The 26571-nt window shown below is 43.1% G+C and overlaps 2 protein-coding genes across 5 annotated transcripts in view; one reads left to right on the forward strand and one right to left on the reverse strand.

Annotated features, from left to right (window-relative positions):
* The window catches only part of ACP1 (acid phosphatase 1), a 49752-nt gene extending 28531 nt beyond the window's left edge, over positions 1 to 21221 (reverse strand). For both annotated transcript variants that reach the window (XM_073625464.1, XM_073625463.1), the window contains exons 1-2: positions 21032 to 21221; positions 7267 to 7340 (exon numbers count right to left, since the gene is read on the reverse strand). In XM_073625464.1, the coding sequence (XP_073481565.1) occupies positions 7267 to 7340; positions 21032 to 21074 (117 nt within the window). In that variant the 5' untranslated portion in view covers positions 21075 to 21221. The remainder of the gene's footprint in view (positions 1 to 7266; positions 7341 to 21031) is intronic.
* A 9-nt stretch (positions 21222 to 21230) lies between these two features.
* The window catches only part of SH3YL1 (SH3 and SYLF domain containing 1), a 264690-nt gene continuing 259349 nt past the window's right edge, over positions 21231 to 26571 (forward strand). For all 3 annotated transcript variants that reach the window (XM_073625460.1, XM_073625461.1, XM_073625462.1), the window contains exon 1: positions 21231 to 21390. In XM_073625460.1, the coding sequence (XP_073481561.1) occupies position 21390 (1 nt within the window). In that variant the 5' untranslated portion in view covers positions 21231 to 21389. The remainder of the gene's footprint in view (positions 21391 to 26571) is intronic.

Raw genomic sequence — 26571 nt, forward strand, 5'->3', positions numbered from 1 at the left:
CTCTCTAGTGAGGAGGAAGATCGGGCCATACAGGTAGGAATCTTTTAAGCCCCGATTCCAAAATCTACACCTGGAAAAACCTGCTGAGTTTTTTTTTTTTGTTTTTTTTTTTTTATACAGGAAAGGGACGAACATTGCCATTCGGTTCTGGAACCAGAAGAGGCCTGACTAAAACCTGCAGAAAACTCCAAAATTACAGCTTTTAGCCACAAGCTATTATGCAGCGGACCCATCAACTGCTATCTCCCCCTGTTAATTCCTTGCAAAAACCCAAACATTCCAACACTCCCATGAGCAGGGAACAGCCCTTCATTGGGAAGACGCCTTGGAGTTCAATTTAATTGGCTTGGGGGGCTTAGGATTTGGACTTTCAACTTCACAGCCAAGACCTGAGAGCAGCAATAAGGAAAGACGAAAAAGGAAGAGAGCAGCAGATCCTGGAATTTTGAGCCTACCCTTCCTTTGAAGTGATACAAGAGGGCTCTAACTGCCTGAAAATTTTTCAGGATACTGATCCGTCAGACCCAAACATACATTCCATATAAAAAGGGAAAATTTGCCAACAGCATCTTGCAAGGCAATTCTGCAACGCATATGAAAGTCAGCAAGGCTACCAAAGTACTTACTAGTCCAGCCACGGGACCACCTTTCCTGGGGAGAAGGCCAATTTTTTAAAATCATTCTTTAATTTAAAGATGTTAGGATTTTACATAGAATGCAAATGACAAAACAAGTCCAGTAAACATAGTGGACTATGCGAAGACCCACATAAGTAATCACAGAAGGCAGTGTTTTAGGGATTAGCCCAGAAGGAAGAGAAGGCAACATAATGTATGTGCTAAATCCTGGCAAATGAAGCCCAAAAGATGTTGAGCGGGTCAAAATATGAATTTTATCTCAGTTTGCAAAATATTAAACGTGGATAGATTGTCAAGTTAAAACAAGACCTTTAAACAGGTGAGGTAAAAATGGGTTTTGGTGTTCTATATTTAACTAACAGCCTTCCAATAAAGCCGGGGAAAGAGATAAGGAGAGAAAAAGAAAAGGGAACGGTGGGAAGGAAGGGCAGAAGGGGGGGGGGGGGGGTAAGGGAAACTGTGCCAAGCAGGGGGAAAATGTAGGCCTGTAAGGGGCAGATAGCATCTGAGTAATAGAAGTTCCACCACTGAAATCATGCATTGCAGATTTTTTCAGTGGTCCCTTGAGAGAGCTGGTTAAGTTCTCCAGATGATCAATTTCCTGAATTAGACGGAACAATTGTTGTAAGGTGGGAGGCGAGGGGATTTATAGGGTTGAGATGCAAGAGCATGCCACGATGACCAGATGAATAAGGACAGACTTTTTATAGATTTTAAGAGGAATATCGTTATGGTGAAGTAGAAAGAAGCTTGGGTCCTTAGGCATACAGCGGTCAGTGAACTTTTGGGTCATCGCATGTACCTTAGTCTATAAATCATGCAGATGAGGACAGGACCAGAAAATGTGTAAGAGGTCTGCTTGAGAAGCATTGCATAAATCCAGGATTGATATATGGGAGCGTAAAGGCTTATGGGTATGAGACCAATTTATATCCAGATTCCTGGTAACAGTTACTGATAGATGAATGGAACCACAATATTAGCAATTTGGACTTGGCCTGGGGTGTAAGCTCGATATTAAGGTCATGTTCCCATTGATCCAAGAACCTGGGTGTAGTTGCTGCTATTTCTGACATTAGGAGTTTGTACAAGAATGAAAGGGCATAAAGGAAAAGGCTTTCCGACTGACATGCTCTCTCGCAGAGTGAAAATGGGCATTCATGAAGTTGAGCTTTGAGAGGGAGCGTAGAAAATGGAAATGTTGAAGGAGCCTAAAAGGTCCTAATGAGGTGAAGGGGGGGGGGGGGGGGTCAATTGACATTTACTGGCAGTTATCCAAGATCACTTTTGCAGAAGTCCAATCTTCACCCATCATGGTGAGCCAAGTCCAGAGGGCCTTCAGGGAATGGATGCCCCATGATAGCGCTCACCACCCTGGACCTTTATACCCTCTACTGGAAAACATTTTGGACACATATCAATGTGCAGGGTTCCGTAAATGCAGGGTCCAGTGCAGATCAAAAACATTACAGGCAGTGCCTGCATTGCGTTAATTTTTTGTCTGGTGCAGGGTCCACGTACCATTCTTTTGAGCGATTATGGCTATAGTAATGGATCTGGATAGCACCAGTCTGCTGGTTCTGTTGAAACCATTGAGAATCTCATAGAATCTTGCAGAGAGCTGCCCAGCAGGGAACAACACCTTTGAAAACCCTGAAGTAGTGCCTATTTTTGCCAGTGTCCAATCACCTGTAGGTGGTGCAAAACTCTATTAGCAAGGAATAATAGGCTGCTCTGTGTCCCATGATGTACAATAAAGAAAGGACTACATCCACAGGTTCCCAAAACTATCAAAAAGTTCTGTGTGTTACCTCTCAGAAACACAAGTTAAATTTAGCCTTTACAATCACTTTATAAACCTGTTTTTTTTTTTCTTACCTACTCTGTGCAATGGATTTGCACAGAGCAGTCCCAATCCTCTTCTTGCAGTTTTACAAACACTTATGTCTTAAGTGCTGTTATCAATAAAAACAAGTATTCATAAGTTGCTTCTGAGACACCCCATGGTTCATTGACAAGCGCTTCTATGCTGCATCCACCCGTTTCAAGTTGTTTTTGCATTCCCTGCATTAGGGCAGAAACAGCTCTGACACAAAACAAAAGTTCCAGAAACTCTCCAGAGCCTCCCAAATGAGATTTACTGCCTGAAATATATATTCATCTGTCACGGCTTGAAGTTAGAAAAATGTGTGTATAATCTCTGTGTAAAGTTTTTTTTTTTTTCAAGCTACCATAAGAGGTACAAGTACACACTCAGATCACCTTTGATTTAACATACATAAATTCAATAGACAGGCGGTAGCCATGGATGCAATATAATCAAATGCTTAGGAAAGTATTTACAGTTGAGGCTCAAATCTCCATTGATAAGACAATATTTGCAGTTCCCACCATGAATTATATTCACTTGAAGGTGTTGCAGCATTATAAAATTCACAAAAAAAGGATAAATATAGATATTCAAGTTGACACAAAGTAAGCCACATTTATAAAAACTGGAGCAAAATATTATAGCGGTGTTCTCTACTCAATAGTCTAATAGAGAAGTAATGCTCTTCCATGATTACCTTTGGCTGCAGAAAGCACACAGCATAATAACATAACCAAACAGCTAAAGCAATATAAAAACTGGACATCATATTTTGTAATTTTTTTCCACGTTTGAGATGCATTTTTTAGAGAGACAAAAGCACAACTTTTTCCTGGGATGCTGTGTAAAATATACATAAGAGAATGAAAATGATCTGCAAACCTCATAAACCCATATTTTATTCACAAAATAAAATGTTAATTTTGAAATGAATGGCAGCACATCAGCAGCAACATCTCAAAAATTTTGGGACAGGGCAGAAGAGAATATTTAGCAACAGGTCAGTAACACGATTGGGTATAAAAAGGGCATCTTAGAGTCAGAGTGTCTCACAAGTAAAGATGGGCAGAGGTTCGCCATTCTGTGAAAAACTGCATCTAAAAATTGTCGAACAATTTCAGAATAATGTTCATCAATGTAAAATTGCAAAGACTGTAAAAAGATCATCTACAGTACATAATATAATCAAACGACTCAGAGAACCTGAAGAAATCTCTGTACACAATGGACAAGGCCAAAATGCAATATTGTATGCTTGTAATCTTCGGGCCTTCAGACCTCGCTACATTAAAATAGATAGACGTGATTCTGTGATGGACATCACTGCATGGGCGAAGGAATACTTCTAAAAATCACTGTCTATGAACACATGTTTAACCCCTTCCCGCCGACCGTACGCAGATATGCGTACTCGGCTTTCCGGGGTTATACCGGGATGATGCCCACAGCTGCAGGCATCATCCTGGTACCGTTGTTTACAGCGGGCGATTGGCTACCCGTGTATAACAACCGATGCGGCTAAAAGCCGCTCGGCTGTTATACCGGAGGAGCGGGAGGGGACATCCCCCCCCTCCCGCCGCTGTTCCTGGGCCTCCCGTGCGATCGGGAGGCCCGGTGTCCGTTCGGCTGCCTTCGGCTGCTGGGGGCGGACTGGAACGAAGCTGCGAGCGGCTTCGTTCCAGCCTTCTTGTTGTAAACGCGGAAGCGACGTCATGACGTCACTTCCCGTTTACTCAGCTGCCAATGGCGCCGAATTTAAAAAAGTACACAGTATTCAGAATCGCCGTTTTCGGCGATCTGAATACTTTGAAGTGTAAAGGAGGGATCGGGGGTCTTTTAGACCCCCGATCCCTCCATAAAGAGTACCTGTCACCACATATTACTGTCACAAGGGATGTTTACATTGCTTGTGACAGCAATAAAAGTAAAAAAAAAAAAAAAAAAAAAAAATTTTAAACACAGTTTATAAAGTACAATAATAAATAAAATAAATAAAAAAAAAAAATTTTTTAAAGTGCCCCTGTCCCCGCCAGCTCACGCAGCGAAGAAAACGCATACGGAAGTCGCGCCCGCATATGTAAACGGTGTTCAAACCACACATGTGAGGTATCGCCGCGATCGTCAGAGCGAGAGCAATAATTCTAGCCCTAGACCTCCTCTGTAGCTCAAACCTGGTAACCGTAAAAAAATTTTTAAAGCGTCGCCTATGGAAATTCAAAGGTACCGTAGTTCGTCGCCATTCCACGAGTGCGTGCAATTATAAAGGGTGACATGTTTGGTATCTATTTACTCGGCGTAACATCATCTTTCACATTATACAAAAAAATTGGGGTAACTTTACTGTTTGGATTTTTTAAAATTCATGAAAGTGTCACTTTTCCAAAAATTTGCGTTTAAAACACCGCTGCACAAATACCGTGTGATAAAAAATATTGCAACAATCGCCATTTTATTCTCTAGATTCTCTGCTAAAAAAATATATATAATGTTTGGGGGTTTTAAGTAATTTTCTAGCAAAAAATACGGATTTTAACTTGAAAACACCAAATTTCAAAAATAGGCTTAGTCATGAAAGGGATTTATAGAGTGTTGTTAAAAAGAAGAGGGGATGCTGCACGGTGGTACACATGGCCCTGCCTCAGCTTTCCTAAAAAAGGGTATTAATTTGAAAATGATCTTATTTTTTCTTAAAACAATACATTATCTCAATTTAAACTGGTTCTAAAGCCTTAAGTATTTTTTTTTACCTTAATGCATCCTAAGCATTAAAGTGGATGTAAACCCAAATTTTTTTTTTTTTTTTTTTTTATCATACTGTAGAGTATAAGATTTCCTATCATTTGAGCCCAGTCTTGCCAGTTGCCACACAAAGTTAATCCATCTCTGAGCAATCCTCTTTTATTGTTCAGTGAGACAATTCTTGACAAACTGAGAAAAACTGTCAAATTCTCCCCCTTGCTGTGAGTGACAGGTGATTTACATATCTCGTGCACTAGCCTAAGACATGCATTATTTTTTAATTCCCACCACCACTCCTTTCTTCAGCAGCTCTGCAAGGATTGGCTGTTCCACATCTCAGCATGATTTGGCATGCTGAAGTCATGTGGTTACTTTCCTGTCTTTTCACTGGATATTAGAGATCATAGCAGAAGTTCAGTGTAAGAAACACACAGGAGAACATGCATATTGACAAGGGGAGTGTAGAGGTGGGCAGGGAGTCTACTGACATCACGACTCCACCCACCGAGCTCCAGACAACAGATCCACCCACAGAATCTGCAGTTTTTTGGGTCTCATAACAGACAGAGGGGAGACATTTGACAGGTAAAAATACATTCAGGAGGCATGTATATCCTTATAGATAACCCCTATGGCAGTAGTTTAGAAAGGATGATATTGGGTTTACATCCACTTTAAAAAGGTAAAAAAAAACCTTCTCTGCTGCAGAGATGCAGGATCCCCCAGCCCCCCCCCCCCCCATCCTTACCTGAGCCCTAAACAATCCAGCGATGTGCACAGGAGCTCCGGCTCTTACTGCCGTCTCCCTCCTCATTGGGCAGATTGATAGCAGCGGAAGGCATTGGCTCCCGCTTCTGTCAATCAACTTGAGTGACGAGAGAGTAGGAAGCGGAGACAAGCTCCACTGTGTGTCAATAGATGCAGCAAAGGCCCTCGATGGCGAGCACACACACACACACAAGTGCCCCCATGAGAAGCAGTTTCCCGTGGGGGCACTGGACAGAGAATTCAGGAGTGCTGGCAGGGGCCTGAGAAGAAGAGGTTTGGGGCCACTCTGTACAATTCCGTTGCACAGAGCAGGTAAGTTTAGAGATGTTTGTTACATAAAAATAAAAAATATCCTTTACAATCGCTTTAAATATTTGCTTCAGATGCTCTAGCATGAAGAAAATATGGATTTATGAGATTGCAAATATTGCATTCTGTTTTTATGTAGATTTTACACATTTAAAATGCTAAATTAACAAAATGTGTGTCTTTCTCCATTAAATCATACAAAATCCCAAAAATCCAGGCAGTCTAAGATCTGTGAGTTGTCAGGCTAATAAATGAAACACTCAGCCAGAATGTTTGATTTCTTAATTTTTGAGTGGGGATGGGTTAAAACTTCTGTCAGGTTTTTCCAGTTGTCTAAATTCCTAATGGTTTCCACATACTTTCTGTCCTGGTGACCTGTCACTGCACAGGAAATCTCCCCATCAGGGAAACAGGCAGGAATAAAACCTGACAGAGGTTCAAAACCTTCCATAGTCTACTTAGGCTCCATTCACACTTGTGGGACATTGGAGTGCACCTTTGGATGGGTATGACTTGAATGCGACTTTGGCTTTGACCACTGATAATGGAAAACTGTTGCACAATTATTCCATGTAAAACATACAGGTGTGATTTTCATGAGACTTTTGAGAGTTAGCATTGAAGTTTATGGTCTGCAAGTCACATGAAAGTTGGACCAAAGTGGTGCATGAACTACTTTGAAGTCGCATAGATATGAACAGTACTCATTGGAAAACAGTGTGTAACTTGTCATGCAACTTTGATGTTCAAAGTAACACAAGTGTGAATGGAGTCTAAAATAAAGTGTGATTTCTATCATCCTCACTCATGTCCTGATGATCAGTATCTTTTCAATGTGAAATAAGAGGAGATTTTGCAGACAGACACAAATAGCAGCAAATCTATCCCGACTATCAAAAACAAACATTTATAAGACAAAATGTTTATAAAGCTATTACTCACCTCGTGTGATACACCTTCATCAGATACCAACTTCCGGAACACCGCTTCAGCTATTGGGGACCGGCAAATGTTACCTAAAGTGAATCAATCAGTTTTATCAGTGTTTCAGAATTAAAATAAAACCCAGCTTGAAGCTTACTTTTCACGTACACACTGGGGTAGATTTACTAAAGCTCTGAGTAGATTTACACAGAATCTGGTGCAGCTGTGCATGGTAGCCAATCAGCTTCTAACTTGTTCAATTAAGCTTTGGCAATAAAACAGGGAAGTTGATTGGTTTCTATGCAGAAGTGAGCCCGATTTTGTAATCCCCAGCTTTAGTAAATAAACCCCACTGTGTATTAGTCTAGTTCAGTTAGATAATTAAGCATTGCAAATGAATATTTTCACAGGCAGCTAGCAATTTGAGTTATTGGCTCCTTTTAGAGCTCCTCCACTAGATTGCAATCCTCTTCTAGGTTGAATTAAAGCCAGAGCCATTTATCCACAACCTGTGATCCCAGGCAGTCATGACACCTCTTGGGAGTGTGTCATCATGTTGGCCTGGGCCAGTACTGATGCAGTGAACGGCACTCGCATGACAGCCTTTCAGTGCAGGATTAAAGCTGAACACTGGGCACAAAAACTTTTATTTGAATACATTTATCAACAGCCAAGAGAGGATATAATTCCAATTTGTGTGCACCAAATACCCTTGCACACCCAGATATTACCTTGTAAAAGTAGCAGTGACATCATCACTGTGCTGTACATAGCCTGAGCAGAGCTTGGGGGGGGGGGGGGGGGGGTCCATCAGACTTTTGGCTCGTGCCAACTAACAGGAGGGGGTGGAGACAAGACCTGTCACCCTGTACAAGGAGAGAGTGCAGTAGTGACTGGTCTTTATTACAGGAAATGCACAAAAACCACCAAGACTCAGGGAAGAACACTTTCGGGTTGTCCCCAGAAAAGTATTAGAGGGGAAATCTTCCAATGGGGACACTAGTTCTGGTGACATGGGGGTCCCCAAGGATTTACAGGGATTTCTTCTCACTTCCTGTTTGGCTAAGTGAAGGGAAATCTCCGCAATGGTATACAGATGGCGAAAAAATAAATAAATGATGGGTTATAGCGCTCCCTTGCTCTACCAAAACAAAAAAAAAAAAAAGTTTTGCCTATAGTTCTACTTTAGGCTCTATACACTGCAGATGCTAACAAGATGAGGAAGGCCGGTGACCAAGCAGAAGACTGCTGCATTAGAGATACATGTACTTTTTATTTTTTCAAAAATGCGCGTGTTGGGTTGGTTAGGAACAAGGTTTTCAGACAATAGACAATTCCTCAACACCGCTCTGTTACAAACAGTTTATATTTATTCAAAGCACAAACATGATTGGGTTTGTCTCTATATTTAAAAATCATTGTAAATCTTTGCTCAGATTAGTGGTAGTAAAGGTTTTTAATATTTACAGAAATATTGTAAAAAGTAGGAATTGTTTTTCTTCCCCCAGAAAATTACTACAAATATAGATCCATACACACATCTACAACATACCAATTTCATCAAGTGCAGCATATAGAGCAGAAGGTACCACACACACACACACAATTAATTTATTATGACATACCTCATATGACCCAACTAAATGAGATTTCCTATTTAAAGTAAAAACACCCACACAGCATAATTAACACCTCTGGGGAGCTCCGTTTCAGGTAATATACAAACTTACTAACAATGAGGGGGAAGGCAGCTGTGGATAATGTACTAAATCATACACTCATCCATTAGCTGCATTTGGAGCCCAAACTCCTTGAACTTTTGGATAATTAAAAGAAAATGGTTTTGCATCCTTTGGGATAAAGATTTTTATCACACATTCTAACTTGTGTCCTGCACTTTGGTGAGTGGGCAGCTCAGGGTTTCTTAAAGTGGAGGTCCGCTGAAAAAAAAAAAAAGTAAAAGCCAGGAGCTACAAATACTGCAGCTACTGACTTTTACTATATGGACACTTACCTGTCCAGGGAGCCCGTGATGTCGGCAGCCGAAGCCGACCTGTCCTTCGGCTCTCGGCTGCTGCCGCCGCCATCCTCGGTAAGGGAATAAGGAAGTGAAGCCGTGCGGCTTCACTTTCTGGTTCCCTACTGCTCATGCGCGAGTCACGCTGCGCGTCCCCACAGGTCCCTGCTGTGTTCTGTGTCTAACAGAATACAGCGGGGGAGGCGTCGGAAGTGGCATAGGTCACCGCAAGCGCCACGGTGAGCTATGCCAGGAAGTGGGAGCAAATACCTGTATTAGACAGGTATCTGCTCCCTCCTCCCCCCTGAAATGTGCCAAATGTGACACCGGAGGGGGGGAGGATTGCAAAAAGTGGAAGTTCCATTTTTGGGTCCACTTTTAGCCTTACATCACTGATGACAACATGCAGCAATAAATCAGTTTGGCAGGTTCAATGTTACATAGGAGTTCTAGAGTGGCTCCTGGTAAACTGTTGGGCATAGAACCACTCAGCACTGCACATAAAAGTAACAAATTGGTTCCATGTTTCGAACGCATCCTTAAAAGTCAGATTTTCTCACCTGTCTCCCGCCCCCCCTTAGAATTTAACCTCATTTGTTGAATCGAATATGTACATCTACATGCTTTAGAGCTAATATGATCTATACAATTGTATTGTGCAAAACCCAATTAAAAAAAAAAAAAAAAAAAAAATCAGATTTTAACCACTTTCAGAAGATGGTTTAATTGTGCGCAGACGCCGTCACAACAGCTGATCGTAAAATCAGCTGTTGTGCTGTTCTGTACAGCACATGCGCCATTCATCCCAGGCACTTCTCGATAGCGAGCACTTCAACACAACACCGGCTAATACAAAAAAAAACGATCACTCAACTCGCAAGTCTTCTCTGAGCAGAGAGTGGCGATTGTCAGCCACCGCTCTGCCCTTCCAGTGTTCACTGAAGTGCCAAGGTAAGGAGAGGGCAGGAACAGCTGGCTCAGACTCTGGGTAGATCCTAACATTATGGTCGGGATCCTTCCAGAGTAAGTGCACTCCTATGACCCAGAAGACAAGTGTAGCCAAAAAATCTTTGGTCATACTTCTCTTAAAGTGATTGTAAACAATCACCTTGTAAAACAGCCCATTCAGTTTAAAACAGAAATGAAAGGATAGATAATAGAGAGAGATATATAGATATAGATATAGATAGACACACACGAGTATAAGCCGAGTTTTTCAGCACTTTTTTTGTGCTGAAAGTGCCCCCCTCGGCTTATACTCGAGTCAAGCACTTTTCTGCAGCAGAAAATGACATTTTTCGAACCGACTTTGGGACCCCATATCTCAAAGCATATCCAAAGGCCCCAAAGTCGGTTCGGAAAATGTCATTCTCTTCTGCAGAAAAGTGCTTGACATTTTTTGAACCAACTTTGGGGCCCCGTATCTCGAGGCCACTTGGTTCTAGGAACCCTTTGGTTTGGCTATGTTGTAGTGCCTTTTCCACTGGGTTTGCACACCAAATTTGGAGTTCCTAGTACCAAGTGGCCCCGAGATACAGGGCCCCAAAGTCGGTCAACTGTGGCCATCTGCAACAATGTCATTTCAGGACGCTTTGGGTCTAGAGACCCCAAATTTTGGCTGCAGCTAGAGGGCATCTAGAAACCCTTAACTACCGAGTTTGAAGTTCAGGGGACCTATGGCTGCAAATGGGCATTGTTGACCCTCTTTTCCACTTACAGTAGATGCGCATATCTCACCCTATACTCAACACGTTTTCCCAGTTTTTTGTGGTAAAATTAGGTGCCCCAGCATATTTTATTTATATATATATAGATATAGATATATATATATATCTATATATAGATATATATATATATCTATATCTATATATATATATATCTATATATCTATATATCTATATATCTATATATCTATATATCTATATATCTATATATCTATATCTATCTATATCTATCTATCTATCTATCTATCTATCTATATATGTTTCCCTTATTATAAAAATACCCTTTTTCACTTTTTTTTTTTATAAGTGATCACATTCCCTCTGTGAATGGCTGTGCAAGTGGTTGGGGGGGGGGGGGGGGTGTCAGGACAAGTCTGATCATTGGAGAACAAGCTGAGTTCCCAGCATAGCTAGAGAACTGACCACATTGTGCTTTCCCGATTAGTGTGGTCAGTTTTTAATAGGAAAGCAGAGGGACTGGCAGGAACACCAGGGATTTCACACAAATGAAGTATACAAAGAACAGGATACTTTCTCATGCAAGTACATGGTACAGCAGGCACACAATAAGAATACGAAGTGTTGGGGTAACAAACACTAAATTAGTTCCATGAATGCTGCTCCAGGATTTCTGTTTCAGGGTGGCTCTTTTCTCTAGGGCCATATCGCCCTACACTATGTGTGTCAACTAAAACACACAGCCCTGTAGCCTAGGATGCGAAGGCACTAAGCTTTTAGACTGACTCCAAACTTTCAGGGAAGCAGCACAGAAAGCAGAAGCTGAAAGCATTGAAAGTGGTAAACTGCAGGTGCTGAGGTTGGAATATTAACGCGGGAATATTTATTTTGTTATGCTCAATGTGATAAGCTGAAAATCACCAGGGAGTTAATACTACCTGTAACGAAATGTCCCACACTCCACTTGAGTGCTTTCGTCATAAACCGATTCTTCCCAGTCTGAATATAGATATCAGATATTCCAACCGCGAACAATCACAACAAGACAATACTCGTTTGGTTGCTGTACATGGACTGTTTATTGAAAACACAGGTAATACTCTGGACAATCCCTCCACCTTTGCATTCCGGGCAGGGTAGACTGTTCAATCAGGCGTGAGAGCTGTTGGAGGAATTCGCCCCCACCAATCTCGCAGCTAATCTACATACACATCCCATAAGATCCAAGGCAGACAGACACAATAAAATATTGGAATACAGCCACACCCCAAACGACCCAGCAAAGAGTACACAACAAAACAAGACAATATACCAACTAGAGCTGGGCGATTTTCTCAAAAAAAATAAATAAATAAATAAATAAAAAAATCACAGATTCACGATTCAAAATTTTTTTTTTTTTTTTGATGGACACCGCGCTGGTCCTCAGGAGCTGCAGGCAGGAGTTTTTAGGTGAGGCCACGGCTTCGGCCTAGTCCGCGGAGTCCGGCCTCGCAGACTAGGCCGAAGCCGTGGCCTCGCCTAAAAACTCCTGCCCGCAGCCACTCAGGACCGACGCAGTGTCAGCACCGGTCCTGGTGAAAAAAAAAAAATCAATCAATTTGCTGAAAATTTGAATCAATTTGACCTCTCAACTCGATTCAAATCGATTTTTTCCCCAGCCCTAATACCAACCACCTCAAGCTGACAGAGACCATCATGGCCTCCTTAACCCCTTGCCCACTGGGCACTTAAACCCCCTGCCTAACTAGACCAATTTTCAGCTTTCAGTGCTCTCACAATTTGAATGACAATTACGCAGTCATGCAACACTGTACCTAAATGAAATTTTTGTCCTTTTTTCACACAAAATAGAGATTTCTTTTGGTGGTATTTAATCACCTCTGGGTTTATTTTTTGAGCTATAAAAGAAAAAAAGACCGAAAATTCGGTAAAAAAAAAAAAAAAAATGCATTTTTCTTCGTTTCGGTTATAAAATTTTGCAAAATTAGTAATTTTTTTTCATAAAATTTTGGCCAAAATTTATACTGCTACATATGGTAAAAATAACCCAAATCAGTGAATATTATTTGGTCTTTGTGAAAGTTATAGAGTCTACAAGCTATGGTGCCAATCTCTGAAAATTGATCACACCTGATGTACTGACGGCCTATCTCATTTCTTGAGACTAAGACCCCATTCACACAGGGGCAACACGACTTGCAGGTCGCCTCAGCGAGGCGACCTGCAAACGACTGCCCGGGCGACTTGCAAAACGACTTCTGTATAGAAGTCTATGCAAGTCGCCCCAAGTCGCCCCCGAAATCGTACAGGAACCTTTTTCTAAGTCGGAGCGACTTGCGTCGCTCCCCTTAGAACGGTTCCATAGCACAGAACGGGAGGCGACTTGTCAGGCGTCTAGGTCGCCTGACAAGTCGTCCCTGTGTGAATGGGCTCTAACAAGCCAAGAAAGTACAAATACTCCCCAAATGACCCCTTTTTGGACATTCCAAGTTATTTAGTAAGAGGCATGGTGAGTTTTTTGAAGTTGTAATTTTTTCCCATAATTCTTTGCAAAAATCAAGATATTTTCTTCTTTTTTTCCACAAAATTGTTATATTAGCAGGTTATTTCTCACACACAGCATATGCATAGTACAAATTACACCCCAAAACACATTCTACTACTCCTCCCGAGTACGGCGATACCACGTGTGACACTTTTACACAGCGTGGTCACATACAGAGGCCCAACATGCAGGGAGCACCTTCAGGTGTTCTTGGAGCATAAATTACACATATAATTTCTTGACTACCTCTTACATTTTTGAAGGTCCTGTAGCACCAGGACAATGGAAATCCCCCTAAAATGACCCCATTTTGGAAAGAAAACAACCCAACGTATATTCTATGAGGCATAATGAGTCTTTTGAACAAGTCATTTTTTTTCTACAAGTTTCTGGTAAATATGTAAAAATGCTTTGTTTTTTTAGTTTTTTTTTTTTTTTTTTTTACACAAAGTGGTCCATTTATACAATATTTCTAACACATAGCATGTACATACCAAAAATTACACCCCAAAATAGATTCTCCTACTTCTCCCAAATACGGCGATACCACATGTGAGACTTTTACACAGCCTGGCCACATAGAGAGGCCCAACATGCAGGGAGCGCCATCAGGCGTTCTAGGGGCATAAATGTCAAATCTAATTTGACTACCTATTACACTTTTGTAAGGCACTGTAGTAGCACTGATGGGCACTGTAGTGGCATGGATGAGCACGAATGGGGATGGCTGAGCATGGCCGAGCACGGATGGGATGGCTGGGTATGGCTAAGTACGGATGGGGGTGGATGGGATGGCTGAGCATGGATGGATGGACGGGGATGGCTGAGCATGGATGGATGGACGAGTATTGCTGAGTATGGATGGACGAGTATTGCTGATTAAGGATGAATGGCTGGCTGAGCGTGGATGGAAGGCTGGCTGAGCGTGGATGGAAGGCTCGCTGAGCGTGGATGGAAGGCTCGCTGAGCGTGGATGGAAGGCTCGCTGGCTAAGCATGGATGGAGTGGGCACAAATCAGTGCTGTGGTTGCTGTGGTCATAGTTGGTAGGCAAGAGGCTAGCATTCAGGCCCCTCCAAAAGCCTCTATCCCGGGTGAGTCTGTCACACTACCTAAATGTTCTTATAGTTGCACCTGTCAGACAAGTATATTGTAAAGTGGTGCCATTGACAGTGGTTAATTATCAGAACACGCGCAAATTTAGAAAACACTGCTTAGGCTCCATGCAGACTAGCGTTTTTTTTTTTTTGTTTTTTTTTTTAAAGCTTAAAAAAATGCTGGAAAAAATGCTGGTAATAGCTTTTTGCAGTAGCGTTTTATTAGCATTTTTGCAGTAAAAAGGAAAAAAAAAAAAAAAAAAAAAAAAAAAAGCTTAAAAAAAGACTATTAGTAGCGTTTCTGCTGGAAAAACACTTCAAGAAACTCTACAAAAACTATTTTTTTTCTGCTTCTAGGACTCTAAAGCTCAAAAAATGCTAATAGCCTGAAGTAGTGTGCATGGACACCTAGGATAACACTACAGTATTTAGCTTCTAGGAGCAGATATAAAATTCTAATAACTAGGGATGCACTGAAATTTCGGCAGCCAAAAGTGGTGTTTTTGGCGTATTGCCGAAAGAAAAAAAAAAAAGTTGATAATTGAGCATAGGCAGTAGCGGTGGCCACGTCGCTGGGTGCCGCCCATTGCAGGGTATCATCCTGGCGGCTCAAGGTCCTGTCCTCCGATTCCTTTCCTTCCTCCCCCTTTCCTTGCACAGTGGCGATCTCCCTGTGTCAGGGAGCTGAATTGCCCAGGCCACAGTAACAACGTCCTGCCTCCTGTGATAGATGGCTAACTGATCCAATTCCCAGGACACTGAATCAGTGTTACATGATCAGAGGAGGCGGGACATTGTTACTGCGGCCCGGGCAATTCAAATCCAGCTCCGTGACACAGCGGGAGATCGCTGCTCTGATCCAGGCACAGGAGGCTGTATTTGATGGACACTGATGAGGCTGCATTGATCTCTTGTATCATGTCTGCAGTCTCTGACCATTAGTACAGTGACAGTGCATTTTTTTAAGCACTTATCAGTGTATTAGTGTCACTTGTCCCCAAAAAGTGTCAAAAGGTGTCAGATTTGTCCATTGCAATAAGTCCCACTATAAGTCGCTAATCACCACCATTAATAAATAAATCCCATAGTTTGTAGACACAATTAATTTTGCGCAAACCAATCACTATATGCTTATTGGGATATTCTTTCCCAAAAATACAAAGCAGAATACATATTGGCCTAAATTGATGAAGGCATTTGATTTTTTTTACTTTTTTTTATTATTCGATCTGTTTTATAGCAGAGAGCAATAAATAGTTCTTTTTTCAGAATTGTCGTTCTTTTTTTGTTTATAGTGCAATAATTAAACAGCAGAGGTGATTGAATACCACCAAAAGAGAGCTCTATTTATGGGAAAAAAGGACGTAAATGTTGTTTGGGTACAGCGTGGCACGACCGCGCAATTATAAGTTAAAGTAACAGTGCCTTATCACTAAAAATGGCCTGGTCATGAAGGGGGGGTAACAGACATATCAAGTCTCCTGCGAGCCGCGGGAGCCTCCCACATTTGGCTGCGGGCTCCCGGACACCCACAAGTGCAGGGCGATCTCCCTGCTGTGCCGGTCACTCAGCCACAAACAGACAGAGCAGCCCGAACGGCTGAATGTAGTATGGCGGCTCTGTCTGTGGCTGAGTGACAGGCTGATGTAAGGTGCTGCGAGGCGGGGGGGGGGGGGGGGGGCAGCCCATACTGCTGTCCCCAGTCTGCTTTTGCTGCTGCATGGGCACTTTTTTTTTCATCCGGTCAGATGGGGGTGGACGGATGCAGTGGTGTTCTGAAGGGGCGGGGGGTGCAGGCTGCATCCAGGTGACACTTGTGGGCAGCGGCATCGCACGATCTGCACACCCCACTGATCTGTGTCTCTCCCTCCCCAAAATTTTTCCCTGGCTCTCGGCTCAGATCGGTACCCTGCTTCTCCAGCCCTCTGCACTGCAGCTCCTCCCACACTACTGTACACACACAGCATAGATGAGGGAGTGCGTGGAGGGACACGCCGCTATGCATATCCCGCATACTGTTCTGAAGTCTGAACAGTGTACTGTATTTTTACATGGACAAATGCTGGGGGCGCTATGGGAGGGGAGACTACTAGCACAAGTGGAGAGGGGGGTTCTGCACTGAGGGGGTTTATGCTGATGGGGGGGGGGGGGGGGGGAGTCTGCACTTAGGGGGGTCTATGCTGAGGGAGGGGGATTTGCACGGGGGGGGTCTATACTGATGGAGGGGGTGTATATGCTGAGGGGGTCTATGCTGGTGGATAGAGGTCTGCACTTAGGGGGGGGGGTCTATGCTGGAGGGGGGGTCTGCACTTAGGGGGGTCTATGTTGATGATGGTGGGGTGGCTGCACTGGCAGACATCGCAAGTCTCCCGGAAGGGCGGGAGACTCCCACATTTCTGCTGCGGCTCCCGCACACCCACAAGCAAGTCCCAATCTCCCGGAATGATCGGTGCGGCGGGGATCAGCTGCGATCACGATCTCCTTTGTATAGATTCTTTTTAGCTGACAGCGGCTTCTCCTCTCCCTCCCGCGGCTAAAAAGCTATACAGGGAGATCGGTGATCACAGCTGTCCCTCCATCTGATCATCCCCAGCTGCTCTGTGTACTCCTCTCCCGACCCCATCCGTGTCCTCCGACCCCCCCCCCCATCCCCCGCAGCCGGCTCCCCTCCTCTCCCACCAGCTGTGGGGGGAACTACTAATAGGACACAGTGAGCGAGATCGCTCCTGTGTCCTGTGATTACTGAGCAGAGTAAACTGTGTTTACTCTGCTCAGTTTATGAATGGGCAGGAGCCTCTGTCTCCTGTTCATTCATCTTTAGTGCTGAGAAAAGGACTGTGTCCTCAGTCCCTTTGTCTGTCTCAAAGGGGAGATGTCAGGGTTCTGTTTAGACCCCTGACATCTCACCAAAGCCCCCCAAAAAATATATAAAAAAAAAAAAAAAAAAAAAATATATTGTAAAAAAAAAAATAAAATAAACTACTGACACCACTCTACCCTGCCCTACCAACACTGTCCCCTGCCCCAACCCCCTCCTACCAAAAAGTATTGTGAAAAAAAATGAATTACATTGTAAAAAATCAATTATTAAAAATAAAAAAACGAAGCACCACCTCCCTGAAATTAGTTTTTGCAGGTTGGGATGTCTGGGATAAAATCTTCCAGAGGGCAAGTAGCTAGCAAAGGAAAAAAAAAATAGATTTGTAGATGTACGTGAGAAGTGTCAGCATTGCCCTGAGCAGCTAGTAGTTCCATCCCTTCCCTACTACATGTACATCTCAATACAAATATGAAGCTGAAGTTAGCTCCTTATTCGGCCAGCTTCTTATTCAGGTTGGATCTTTATTCACAAAAGTGATTTTTTACTAAACAATCATCTGCAATGTTTATAATAAAATCATGAACTTTAACAACAATTCTATCTCCCTAAATGCCATGTATTTAAAGGGGTAATTCTAATGATGCACCGAATGGGTTTTTTGATGCCAAAACCGATACCGAAAATAAATCTTCCTTGATCCCGAAACAGCACCAATACCGAAAGTGACTGTTTTAAAAAAATATTTTTATACAGGAGAGGGCCAGAGACTGCAGACATTCTACAGGAGAGGGTCAGAGACTGCAGACATTCTACAGGAGAGGGTCAGAGACTGCAGACATACTACAGGAGATGGTCAGAGACTGCAGACATACTACAGGAGATGGTCAGAGACTGCAGACATACTACAGGAGATGGTCAGAGACTGCAGACATACTACAGGAGATGGTCAGAGACTGCAGACATACTACAGGAGATCAATGCAGCCTCACAAGTGCCCATCATATGCTGCCTGCCAGTGCCCAGCAACCTGCCAGTGCCCAGCAACCTGCCAGTGTCCATCATTTGCAGCCTGCCTGTGCCTCACCAGTGCCCAGCAGCCTACCAGTGCCTGTCATTTGCAGCCTGCCTGTGCCTCACCAGTGCATATAAAAACATACACATATAAAAACACACATGCATACAAACATATAGACAGCCTTTTTAAAAATTGGCAGCTGCAGCTCTGTCCCTTCAATCTCCATGCCTGGTACTGCACTGTAGGGGGAAGCAGAGAGCACAGCACACACTGCTAGACACCTCTCCCTTACTTTCACTTTCAGAGTAAACAGCGTGACCGAGCTCCTGCACAGCCGATTTACACATTGCCTGAGATTCCATATGCAGCCACCGCTCGGGGAGAGAGGGACATTACACAGAGACCCCACAGGCCGCCTGCAGCATGGACGAGGAGGGAGGGGAGGAGAGCGTATGAACAGGCGCTCAAGAATGACACCCCAGTGATGGGCGGCACCAGGGGCGGGGCCCCGCCCCATTTTTGGCAAGAATTCTCTTTCGGCTTTTTGCTGAAAGGGCCATTTTCGGCCGATAGGATTCTGTGCATCCCTAGGTAATTCTGAATAAATATCTGAAAACCATCTTGGCTCACCCAAATTGCACATGTTTTATACTCATTGGGCATCCTACTACAGGCATACCCCACTTTTAAGTACCGTATATACTCGAGTATAAGTCGACCCGAATATAAGCCGAGGCACCTAATTTTACCACAAAAAAAACTGGGAAAACTTATTGACTCGAGAGCCTAGGGTGAGAAATGCGCACTACTGTACACATGCTACTGTAAGTGGAAAAGAGAGTCAACAATGCCCATTTGCAGCCTCACTGTGCCCATTTGCAGCCATAGGTCCCCCGAGCTTCAAACTCGGTAGTTAAGGGTTCATAGATGTCCCCTAGCTGCAGCCAAAATTTGGGTTCTCTGGACTCAAAGGGTCCCGAAATGACATTGCTGCAGATGGACACAGTTGGCCGACTTTGGGGCCCCATATCTCTGGGCCACTTAGTGCTAAGCACCCCAAACTTGGTGTGCAAACCCAGTGGAACTAGCACCACAATATATCCAGCTGTGGTTCCTAGCACCAAGTGGCCCTGAGATACAGGGCCCCAAATTCGGTTTAGAAAATGTCAAGCACTTTTCTGCAGCAGAGAATGACATTTCTAAAACCAACTTAGGGGCCCCGTATCTCCAGGCTACTTGGTGCTAGGAACCCCAGCTCTGAATATGTTGTTGTCCACTGGGTTTGCACACCAAATTTGGGGTTCCTAGCACCAAGGGGCCCCGAGATACGGGGCCCCAAAGTCTGTCTGGAAAATGAAATTTTTTGCTGCAGAAAAGTGCTTGACTCGAGTATAAACCGAGGGGGGCACTTTCAGCACAAAAAAAAATGTGCTGAAAAACTCGACTTATACTCGAGTATATATGGTACACAATGGGGTTTATTTACTAAAGCTGGAAAGTGCAAAATCAGGCTCACTTCTGCATAAAAACCAATGAGCTTCTAACCTCAGCTTGTTCAATTAAGCTTGGGTAATAAAACCTGGAAGCTCATTGGTTTCTATGCAGAAGTGAGCCTGATTTTGCACTTTCCAGCTTTAGTAAATAAACCCCATTGTGTACTTAAAACTGGGGTATGCCTGTATTAGTTAAAGTTCAATTTGGCCCGAGCCAAGTGATATAAATCATAAAATATGGCACCAAACATGGCACCATGACAGCCATGCATTTCAATGGGAAATTCTGAGTAAGAAACCAAGATATTCCTATATGAAAACCATCTTGGCTCACCCAAATTCCACTTGTTTTAAACTAATTGGGCATCCTACTGTATAGAAAAGTTCAATTTGGCCCGAGCCAAGTGATGGAAATCATAAAACATGGCAGCAAACTTGTCACCCATGCATTTCAATGGGAAATTCCAAATAAGAAGCCAAGCTATTCCTATATGAAATCCATCTTGGCTCACCCAAATTCCACTTGTTTTATATTCATTGGGCATCTCTCTCTCTCTCTATATTGGTTTCTTATTCAGAATTTCCATTGAAATGCATGGCTGTCAAGGTGCCGTATTTTATTGTTTAGATCACTTGGCTCGGGCCAGATTGAACTTTTCTATATAGTAGGATGCCTAATGAGTATAAAACAAGTGGAATTTGGGTGAGCCAAGATGGATTTCAGATATTTATTCAGAATTACCCCTTTAAATACATGGCATTTAGAGAGATAGAATTGTTGTTAAAGTTGATGATTTTATTATAAACATTGCAGATGATTGTTTAGTAAATAATCACTTTTGTGAGGATCCAACCTGAATAAGAAGTTGGCCGAATAAGGAGCTAACTTCTGCATTCGAATAAGAAGACAACTTCAGCTTCATAATACAAATCGTATATCTCTCCTCCTTCTTCTTCTCTCATACAACTTTGTGGGTTGCTGACTGGTCCCCACAGGGCACAGCACTGAGTACACGGCTGGTGGAAGGAGACACCTCTCCCAGCATGCCTTGCAGCACCCCCGTCCCTCCTCCAACTCCTCACCGCATGGAGCTGGCTACTCTGCACTCACCTAAACACACAAACAGAACCGACTTGCTCCCAGCAGTCGCCATGACTTGTTCTCCAATGATCTTCCGGTCGTCTCGGTGCCGCTTCCGCCCTCACTGCGACATCGGGCACTCCGCGGAAGTGCGTCACTTTACGACACTTAGGTGACCAGGAGGATCACCTGACTAAAGACTAGAACACGTGACCGAGGCGGAGGAAGGGGGCGGCCCCAGGCTGTGGGGTGGGCGGGGTTGTGTATATGATGGGCGGTGGCGGGGGGTGACAGGTGCAGTGCCCTCCTCCTGCTCACCTGGGTGCAGCGGCAGTGTATGAGGAAGCAGCAGTGAGTACACTGCCAGGAGGGGGACGGCACAGCTACAAGTGAGTACCACACGTCTAATATTATCTAATGGGGGCTCAGAGGAAACCATGGTGTTCTATGTGGCCAGGTGAGGTGCTTACAAATGCAGCATGTCTGTGTACACTACCACAGGGGGGCACCGCGTGCTGCCTTGTATAACCCTAGTGGAGTGTCACTTTGTGACTTTTCAATAAAGTTGAATAAAAGTAAACAGTGCGATGAGTTGCATCTCCGCTCTCATTGCCCCTACACAACATACAGCCATGTTCATTCTGAGGGGCTGCTGTGAATGAAACCTGAGCGTATACAGACCAGAAACCGCTGTCCATGGCAATCTCCTATTATTATTATATGGCACTGACACCTTCTACAGCACTGTACTGTGAATACGGATGGAGATAAAAGGTGGTCTGTAACCACTTCAGCTCTGGAAGGTTTTACCCCCCCTTTATGACCAGGCTATTTTTTGCTATGCTGCACTACTTTAACTACTTGCCGCCTGCGCTATAGCTGAAAGACGGTTACAGCGTGGGCCTTAATTGCCGGGAGGGCATCCATGGACGTCCTCCCGAGCAAACGATGTCCTTGTGGTCACCGAGTCTATGAGACTCAGCTGATCATAGATCCGAGTAGGTGGTCGATCCCGGCCCCTTACCACGTGATCAGCTGTCAGCCAATGACAGCTGATCACGTGATGTAAACAGAAGCGCGGTAATCTTTTTTTTTTTTTTCCTCACGCGGTCAGCCCATCAGTGATTATCAGTGCCGCCTCATCAGTGCTTAGTGCCACCTATCAGTGCCCTTTAGTGCCGCCTTATCAGTGCCTATCGGTGCAGCCTCATCAACACACATCAGTGAAGGAGAAAAATTACCTGTTTTCAAAAATTTATAACAAACTATGAAACAGTTTTGTGTTTTTTTTTCAAAATTTTCAGTCCTTTTTTGTTTTATTTAGCAAAAAATAAAAAAACCCAGCACCAATTAAATACCACCAAAAGAAAGCTCTATCTGTGTGAAAAAAATGCTACAAATTTTATATGGGTACAGTGTAGCATGACCACGCAATTGTCATTCAAATAGTGACAGCGCTGAAAGCTGAAAATTGGTCTGGGCAGGAAGGGGGTTTAAGTGCCCAGTAAGCAAGTGGTTAACTGGCAATTGCGTGGTCATGCAACAATGTACCCAAATGAAATGTATATACATTTCTTTCACAGACATAGCTTTATTTTGGTGGTATTTGATAACCACTGGGTTTTTTTTTCTGCGATATAAATGAAAAAAGACTGAAAATTAAAAAAAAAAAAAAAAAAAAAAAAAATATATATATATATATATATATATATATATATATTTTACGTTCTGCTATTAACCTTCCCGCCGAGCGTTCGCAGATGTGTGTACTCGGCTTCCGGGGGTTATACCGGGACACCCCCCCCTCCCGCCGCTCTTACTGGGCCTCCCGTTCCGTTGGGAAGCCCGATGAACAATCCGCCGCCTCCGGTGGCTAGTGACAGTCATATATATATATATTTTTTACGTTCTGCTATTAACCTTCCCGCCGAGCGTTCGCAGATGTGTGTACTCGGCTTCCGGGGGTTATACCGGGACACCCCCCCCCTCCCGCCGCTCTTACTGGGCCTCCCGTTCCGTTGGGAAGCCCGATGAACAATCCGCCGCCTCCGGTGGCTAGTGACAGTCTGGAACGAAGCCGTAAGCGGCTTCGTTCCAGCCTTCTAATTGTAAACATGAAAGCGACGTCATGACGTCACTTCCTGTTTACTCGGCTGCCAATGGCGCCGGCTTTAAAAAAATGTACAGTATTCAGAATCGCTGAAAACGGCAATCTGAATACTTTGAAGTGCAAAGGAGGGATTGGAGGTCTTTTAGACCCCCGATCCCTCCATAAAGAGTACCTGTCACCACCTATTACTGTCACAAGGGATGTTTACATCCCTTGTGACAGCAATAAAAGTGACCAAAAAAAAAAAAAAAAAAACACAGTTTATTAATATAAAAATAATTAATAAAAAAAAATGTAAAGCGCCCTTGTCCCCGCGAGCTCGCGCAGCATAGAAAACGCATACGGAAGTTGCGCCCGCATATGTAAACGCTGTTCAAATCACACATGTGAGGTATCGCCGTGATCCTCTGAGCGAGAGCAATAATTCTAGCACTAGACCTCATCTGTAACTCTAACCTGGTAACCGTAAAAAAAATTTAAAGCATCGCCTATAGAGATTTTTAGGTACCGCAGTTTGTCGCCTTTCCACGAGTGCGTGCAGTTATAAAGCTTGACATGTTTGGTATCTATTTACTCGGCGTAATATCATCTTTCACATTATACAAAAAAATTGGCCAACTTTACTGTTTGTTTTTTTTTAATTCATGAAAGTGTCCCTAAAACACCGCTGCACAAATACCGTGTGATATACAATATTGCAACAATCGCCATTTTATTCTCTAGATTCTCTGCTAAAAATATATATATATATATATATATATATATATATATATATATATATGTTTGGGGGCTCTAAGTAATTTTCTAGCAAAAAATACAGATTTTAACTTATAAACACCGAATGTCAAAAATAGGCTTAGTCATGAAAGGGTTAAACATGTCCAATTAAAAAAAAAAAAAAATCACATGTCTTCATAAGTTTTGGCCAAAAAATCACAATAAGTGTATATTGATTGGTATGCGTGAAAGTTATAGCATCTACAAACTATGGAATATATACTGTTTTTTTTTACATTTTTTTTTTAATACTACTAATGGCAGCATTCAGTGACACTAACTGACACTGGGGGGAACTGTCTAAGGGCTCACACCATACGTGCATGGAAACTGATGGGAAAACCGACATCAGTTTCCATGCGCTTCAGTTATGTGCCCTCTTCACACCAATGTTGATTTTACAACCTGCACGTGATACCAGTGTTGTGGTATGAAGCAAGCACATAGGAAACCTGCAACGTGCAGAAAAACTGACATCTCTGCACCATAGTGTGAAAGAAGCCTAACTGCCACTGACATCATAAGTGACATACAGTGATAATACTATACACTGTCACTGACACTGGCTGGGAAGACGTTAACATCTAGGGCAATCAAGGGGTTAAATATGTGTCTTACTATGTTTAAAGTGTGCTATGTTTGCTAATTCATCTCTAAGTTTCTCATCCCTGGTTTGCAGGGATGAGAAACACAGATTTTGTTCCCTGTGCCTAGAGCTCTGTTTTGAATGTCAACAGAGCTCTGAAATGTGAATGTAAACAGCCAATCATCAGGTCCTGGCCGCTAATCATTGGTCAGGACTTGCTGATAGGGTCCCACAGTGTACAATCACAGCAGGTGCCTTCGGGGGGGGGGGGTTACCCTATACCCAGAAGTAGCCACTCATCCACAGTACATTGCATGCAGGGGGGCCACTGAGTGGTTAAAGTCCAATAAAGAAAAAAGCATCCAAGAGGTGCTGGGACTTGGATGTGTCTTCATACATAGCAGTGATAGGACAAAAACATTTGGAGAGCTCACTGGCTTAGGTTAGGCTGCTCACAACAGACAGGACTCCCCTCCACTGAGCACCCGGCAGGTTACCAGAAAAACAAAAGTGCATAAAAGAAAGGAGCGCCACGCCAAAAGATAAAGAATTAATTTATTGGTATTGTACTAAAAAAAAAAAAAAAAAAAAAAAGTTTCAAGGGTCAAAGGAACTCCCTCTTCATCAGGACTTCTGGTAAAATTAAAACCTTGAATGGACTCGAAATTGGGCTTTCCTGTGTAGCAGTATTTAAATCTTGATTGCTCATGCAGATACTGCTGACCAGGATATAAATAATCAATTTGCGCAATCCAATACTATATCAATGAAATTAATTTTAAAAGTTACTAGCCAACACCCTTAAGTGATTCAAACCTTAGTGAGCTAATATATACAATGGAATGATGTAGCGCAACTTACAAATAATAACCACCATATAATAAAAGTGCAAAAAATGTGTACAAAAAAAAAAATCTATATATACAATCCAATGTATATCCCAAAATATCGAAGTAGGAAACATTAAAGTGCAAACAATTGTGCAAAAATATATGTATATACAAAAAATAGTCCAATGTATATCCAAAAATATCAAAGGAAAAGAAAACGATATCCAATTTGATTCCACTCCAATCACCAATGTGACATGTAATTTGTGACGGACTCCGGACACCCTGTTGGATATTTCCGCTAGGAAGCTGCTTCCCAAGTCCTGGAACATGAGACCAATGGATCTGGCTATAGAAACCCCAAGGACCAGACAACACCAATCTTGGAGTACACCAGAAAATGAACTGCTTTATTTTTAGAAAAACACTGAATTTATACAGCAAACCATCAGATAAGGGCTACTCCCATTGTCTCAGACAAAGGTCACCTTACACAGTAGAGTTAGTCCTATTATCATAACAATGACCTCCTTAGACTGTCCGGCTCTACAGACTGACTTGCATAAGAAGCCACAAGCAATTAGTGACCAGCTCTGGATAACTTAAGAACACATTATAACACAGAGTTCCCCAGGCCATGGTTCTTCTGTAGCCCAAAGTCCAAGACAATACTCCCCCCTGTTCCATAGTCCGGCAGACCCAGCTAGATCCAATACGGGTCAGCTTGGGGATGTTCCGGGAGCTATAGTACAATCAAAGGTTAGTTTGCAATAAAAGTCCATCTGCGTTGCCATTTTGTCGACCTGGCTTGTACTGCACAGTAAAGTTGTAGGGCTGCAGGGCAAGACTCCATCTCAAGAAGCGTCCGTTGTCCCCGGATACTTAATTTAACCAGATCAAAGGGTTGTGGTCCGTGAGCACCATGAAGGATCGTCCATAGAGATACGGCTGAAGTTTTTTCAAGGCCCACACCAGCGCCAAACATTCTTTTTCTATGGCTGCATACCCCACCTCCCGGGGTAGTAGCTTGCGACTGATGTAGGCAACAGGGTGCTCACTGCCGTCGGCTCCCACTTGGCTTAGCAACTGCTCCCAAACTGAAGGTAGAAGCATCTGTATGTACACAAAAATGTTTGTTTGGGTCAGAAGCAGCCAAAACTGGGGCAGAAACCAAAGCATTTTTCAGGTGCTGGAAAGCATTTTCACATTCTGGGGACCACAGGACCTGGCGGGGAAGATTCTTTCTGGTCAAGTCAGTCAGGGGTTT

The sequence above is a fragment of the Aquarana catesbeiana genome, linkage group LG04, assembly GCF_042186555.1.
Source record: "Aquarana catesbeiana isolate 2022-GZ linkage group LG04, ASM4218655v1, whole genome shotgun sequence".
In the NCBI taxonomy this organism is placed as follows: domain Eukaryota; kingdom Metazoa; phylum Chordata; class Amphibia; order Anura; family Ranidae; genus Aquarana; species Aquarana catesbeiana.